Consider the following 5,887-nt stretch of genomic DNA (forward strand, 5'->3'; position numbering starts at 1 on the left):
CGTAGAACGTCAGTGTTAGTAAAACAATATTTAAGCTTTTGTAACCAAAAATATTGTTCGTGATTAATGTTTAGAGTTAGTTATTTTTCGTTAGCAATGCCCGCTATTGCTGGTTCTGTTCTAGAGTTGATGGTGCAAGTAGTAGTTTGAAATCGAGAACATTTCCGTCAACCTGAAGAATCCTTTCCATGAGACTCGATATGTATAAGGGTTTCATTTGGTCAGAGATGCTTAGCTAAGACAGTTTTAAATATTTTTATCCAACATTATCCTTCAAAAAGGCTTTGGCTAATTTTCTGTTTCATAAAAAATAGATATTACATATACATACAATAATACAAAAATACAGACCCACAAATATTCACGGAATTAAAAATGCAGACAATTGGAAATAAAGGAATTTTTATTGCATTTTAATTTAAGTTAACATTATTTAGTGTATATGGAACTAACAAAACAATACTTCTTAACACAAGTATTTACAGTCAACACCACAGCTGGCTTTAAAGATCGTCCATTATAAGTGAAACAGGCCTCCTTATGATGACGCTGCTGTTGCGGAAAGCAGGAACCGGGCGTTTCGGTTCACACAGCGTCCATCTTGGAGTCCCCAGCTGTGCCTCAACGCGTCTCTGTCCAGCTTGTTTAATCCCTGGGAGCAAAGACGGAGATCCTGCACCAGTTCGGACAAACCGTCCAGCTCTTCGCTGCTCCAAGGACCGGAAACCTGACAACCTGATGAACAGGACGATTAATTCATCACAGAATTCACAAAATATAGAATTAAACACAATTATTATAACAAAAATGTCAAATTAACACCTAAAATGTTAACAAATGTGGAGGAACGGAGTCGCCTCTTTCAAACTTTCCCAGCACCATATTTTGGAGATAAAACAATACAAATTAAATTTTAAAAAAAGTTTAAATTCACTTTTAAATATTTTTATTACTGTTCTTAGTGATCAGGGTTTCTGTAGGTTTCACCAACTAAAATTTAAGGCAAGACTTATGAATGAAATTTAAAACTCAATGTATGAAGTTCGTCCAAGTCAAGTGGCGAAACATTTTCAGTTGATTGAAGCAAAAAGCTAGCGAGCTAGCAAGTGTTAGCAGCTAGCTAAAGCAGAACGCAGCAAAGATGTCTGAGTATTATTCAAACTTTAGCTTCAAAGAAAAAATTAAAATGTTTTCTCACCAGGTTTTCTGGTAATTAACAAATATAAATAATTTTGGTAATTCTAACTATCGTAAAACAAGAAAAGTTTAGTATGATTAAACTTTAGATAGCAAGAAAAAAATGTGTAAGAAGTATGAAAATATCTGGCTTTCAATGCAAATTTAAGCTTTTAATTAAATGTTAGATTGCAAAACTGTGCAGTTTGAATATCCATAACTTTAAAAGGAATTTGTACAGAAATTCCTTTCTGTACACCAAAATGTGTACAAACCCTGAATATTATTTGCTCATGGGGGAAGTTTTTAATGAAAATCAACCAAAATACACTAAAAATAAAAGCGTAAACATTTCCAACACGTCACAGATTGTAAACACAGTAAGTTTTGTGCAAATTTTCTGAGTCGGAGAAATCAAGCAGTTAATTTTATTTTAAGCAACCTAAAACAATCTCAAACAGAATATGAACAAGTCAACTGATGTTTCAGTCACTAAAGCTGAAAGAATCAGCTCAACGTCGCCACAAGAACCAAAGGTTTAATCTGCCATAAAAACACTTTATTGCTCATCAGCTGCTCTGTAAACTCTTTATATGCGTCTGGTTTGTGTAATTTGTGTGATTATGTGACATGCAGCTGCAGAGCTTCGACCACACGCAGCTCCAGAAACTAAAACTGCACACAATCCTGACGATTAAATGGATATTTACAAATGTGTGTAAAAAGAAGTACAGGCTGATGTCTACCTTGCAGGTTGAGAAAGGTCAGAGGTCGAGAAGCCTCTCTGACGGATGTCAGGATGCTGTGGAGGCCTGACCAGGAAACGGACGGGTTTCCTGACAGGTCAAGACTCGTCAGGGTCGGACATGAAGGCAGACACCTGACGGAAAACAGAAACAGCTGATGATGACGTCACATTTATACGCAAACTGAATTCAATGAACAAAAAGGAATCCACAATAAAACGCAGAATTTCACAGAACTAGCTGCGATAAGGATAAACAGGAGTCTGTCGTGTTTTGGCCTCTGCAGCTCCCGTACCAACCATTAGGAAGTTAGCTACCTGCAGCTAACCACCTCTGCTAACTCCTTAAAGTTTACATAAATCAGCAGAATTGAGAGTTAAAGGTGCTGCAAGAAAATTAAAGTAAGCACAAAAACACTCTTTACTACAGTTGTGTTAAATGGAAAAGCATCAGGGCCTCTGAAGAACAACACTTAGGAATTTAATTCTGACTTTAATCTCAAAAGATTAAAGTCAGAATAAAAAACAAACACACTTAGAATTCTAAGAAAAAAGCGAGTTCTAAAAAAATAAAGAATCAAAAGAAAGTAAAAGGTCAGAATTTTGAGAAAAAAAAACAGAATTCTAAGAAGAAAGTCTGAATTATAAGAAAAATTTTAAAAAACATAAATCCAGCAAGGAAGCAGGGGGACTGCTTCTCACCCAGCAGGTTGTTGCTAGGCAACCACAGACCGAGTGAGTTAGTTGATTCCAATAACTCTGCTTAGCTAGCTGCGAGACGTTTAGCAGCTGTAGCCTTTCCCCTGCCTTCATTTCCCAGAATGCTGTGCGGTTCTGGATCAGAGTTCAGTTTCTATGTATTATCGATTGATATCTATCTCTATTGCGATACTGATTTATCGTCCAGCCCTACATGGTAAAGCTTCACTCACTCACAAACCTGGCCAAGATGGTGACGCTGCTGTCCATCAGTCCATTTCCTGCCAGACTCAGGTGGGTCAAAGGACACTCGCCCTGTAAAAACATACTGGTTTTACTGGTTTCATCGTACAGAAACGGACAGAACGTCCCAACCAGAGTGTGTTCGTACCTGGGACAGGAGTTTGGCCAGGTGTTGCAGCGCCAGGTGATCAGCTGGACCCCTGTGGACGGCGGCCAGGTCCAGATGAGTGAGCGTCTGCAGGGGCAGAGTCTTCAGCACCAGCTCAAAGCCAGTGGAGCCCAGTGCATTGTGGGACAGGGACACTGATTTCAGGTGGCTCAGTCCTGAGGCATGAAGGGATTTTCGTTTAAATGCATTTTTTCCCCCCTCACTTTCTTTCCAAATAAAATAAAAAAAGTTATATTATTGCATCTTTATAAATCAATCAATAAACGTTGCATTAGCCGTTCGCCAATACTCCATCGCAGAGTTGACCTGAATTCAAATAGAAGCTGTAAAACAAGATGGCCGACCTGGGCATGATGATATCACTCTGAACTACGGAAACCCAATGAGTGCAAAAATCCACATTTTCCAAAAATGATAAAAACCAAAAATTCTATAAAATCAATAAAAGTTGATTTAACAGTAATATTGGTCTTTTAAAGTGGATGTTTATGTTCTAAAGAAGACAATGCAGCTGATTTACAGCTTTTGTCGGCAGAATGGCCTGAAATGTCGACTTTTAGACACTTAGCAGTGCAGGTTTACGTCAACCTACCTGTCAGCGCGGCGGCCAGCAGCAGGCGGTGCTGCTGAAGGAAGCGGGCCGTGAGCCGGCAGGCCTGCAGAGACAACCTGGACAGCAGAGGACAGCTGGACAACAGGCAGGACAGAGACTCGACCACACCGTCTCCGAGCGGGTTAAGGCTCAGATCGAGCTCCTCCAGGTACTACAGAGACAAAACAGACAAAATCATGACAGAAATATCAAATTAACAGAAATAAGTCTCACAGAACTGAAACTAGAAGGTTTAATGGGTTCTAGCAGGAGCAGATAGCCTGACTAATCAGCTAAAATCAGTTAATTATTTACCAAATGTTATTATGTGAAGAGCAGAAATGCTTACGATAAGCATTTGAAAACCCTTAAATTTATTGTTTTATAGTTATAATTAAAGTGTGGTGCTATCCTGCAGTTTTAGGAATAACTGGAGCTTTTCTGTTTTAATTAAAAGCAATTAGACCATGTCGTACAAATAGTTTTAATAAAAAAGCACCAGTTCCAATGGTGGATATTTTAAACTTATAACTACATTCACTCCCAAAGTGTGCCCGTCGGTTGGAAACCAACGTTCTGATGCTAAAAATAATCATCAATGCTAAGCTTAGCTAAATTGCAGTCAATAACCCGTGGAGAGGCAGAAGCATGTTTACTAAGCTGTACCTGTAACATTCAGTATGTTAAAATTAATACATGAGCTAAAATGAGCCAAAATGCTAATATTAGCGTGAAGACTATCAGTAGCATGTGGGGTATCAGTCACATGTTGTCTGTCATTGAGTTACTCCATTCAGTATACTAAACATTGCTAATAGCTAACTTTAGGGAAAAGGCTAATGCTAATGGAGGCAGTGAAATGCTAATGTTTGTGCTAATGAAATGCTAATCTTTATGTTAATGTTAATGAACTGCCTTGCTGCACAAGGCAGTTCACCATCCTGAGAAAAAAAAAAAAAAACATAAAAAAAGCTGAATATTATTCCACCGCCTATGGCGGTGCACTGATGTGAGAGGAATATGCAGGCTTTTATTTTGAAACTTTCAGTAAGCTTCATTTTAATAACCACACTAATCCAATGTATAACAGTAGTTTGGTTAAACCAGTCACATAAAGGCCAAAAGAGCAATTACCTGATGTGAAAATTGTCAAGGCTTTTATTTTGAAATTTTCAGTAAGCTTCATTTTAAATGGCCACACTAATCCAATGTGTAACAGTGGTTGGGTTAAACCAACTATATAATGGCCAAAGCAACAAATAGTTCTAAATGCCAGCTGAGGTCTCCTCTGTAATAACTGAGTGTTCCACCATGTTGTAGTTCTGACCTTCTGCTCTGCCCTCTGTATTAAAGTGTTCCGCCATGTTTAGAACTACAGAGTCTTTGTAGTCCAAACCAGCAGCTGTGCCTTCCTCTGTATTCTGTTGCTATAGTGATTGGCCCTCAGCCAACTGCTGTGTGTGAGACAGAAAGCTGGAGAAGGATTTCTCTCTTTATGAGACACACAGTCAGTTTTAATGAAAAAAGCAGTCCGAACAACTGCTTCCCGTTCAGGATCCGTAAGGCCGATCCAAAAACCGTTTGAACCGTATGAGAGGGCTATTTGTCGACTCCAATAGTCCCGCGATTCATATCTGTAGGTCACTCACAGAAATAGCAGCGACGAGAGAAAAATGGTGTGCGCTGAGCTCAGAAATTTTCAGAAAAGTTTGAAAATGAATGGCTGAGAGCCTGTTGCTACCCGGTCACATGATTTCGCTCTAAAGCACCTTGACAGAAAACCGTCAACCCTAGAGAAATTTTGAAAACATTTTACGGGAGCAGGCATGCGTATCAATGTCATGACTGACTTTCATACCAATAGAGCATATTTTGTAGGCATGAGGGCGATTTCAAAATTGTTTTGGGGTCAAAAATTCACTCCGTTTCTCACTCTAAAAAAGTGGCAGTTGGTGGCAGTTACACTCTGCGGTTCGGCAGTTGGAAATTTCGCTCGTTTTTCGCTTTTTACGTCGCCATCGTAACTCCGATCCTCAATAAAAATAATAACTCTCATCTTGGCATTGAGCCGCACGTTTTGATACCACTTTTGCTGGTGGGCATGCCGCGGTACGAGCCGCAGTCACTGCTCTTCCCTATGTAATGCTAATGGCATGCCCCAATAAATCCCCCAATAAATAATAAAGCACAACAGTGCTTTACAAACATGGAATTAGAACATATGGATGTGGCACATTGTCACCGACACCCAAAGCTGGATTTT

General features: G+C 39.2%; 1 protein-coding gene across 1 annotated transcript in view; it reads right to left on the reverse strand.

Moving 5' to 3' along the window:
• Positions 1-385: 385 nt before the first annotated feature.
• tonsl (tonsoku-like, DNA repair protein) overlaps positions 386-5,887 on the reverse strand; it is a 25,150-nt gene continuing 19,648 nt past the window's right edge. Inside the window, exons 19-23 of the mRNA XM_016661838.1 lie at positions 3,625-3,796; positions 3,012-3,187; positions 2,862-2,935; positions 1,923-2,056; positions 386-735 (exon numbers count right to left, since the gene is read on the reverse strand). Coding sequence (XP_016517324.1) covers positions 539-735; positions 1,923-2,056; positions 2,862-2,935; positions 3,012-3,187; positions 3,625-3,796 — 753 coding nt within the window. The 3' untranslated portion in view covers positions 386-538. The remainder of the gene's footprint in view (positions 736-1,922; positions 2,057-2,861; positions 2,936-3,011; positions 3,188-3,624; positions 3,797-5,887) is intronic.

This window comes from Poecilia formosa, unplaced genomic scaffold, assembly GCF_000485575.1.
Source record: "Poecilia formosa unplaced genomic scaffold, Poecilia_formosa-5.1.2 Scaffold345, whole genome shotgun sequence".
Classification (NCBI taxonomy): Eukaryota; Metazoa; Chordata; class Actinopteri; order Cyprinodontiformes; family Poeciliidae; genus Poecilia; species Poecilia formosa.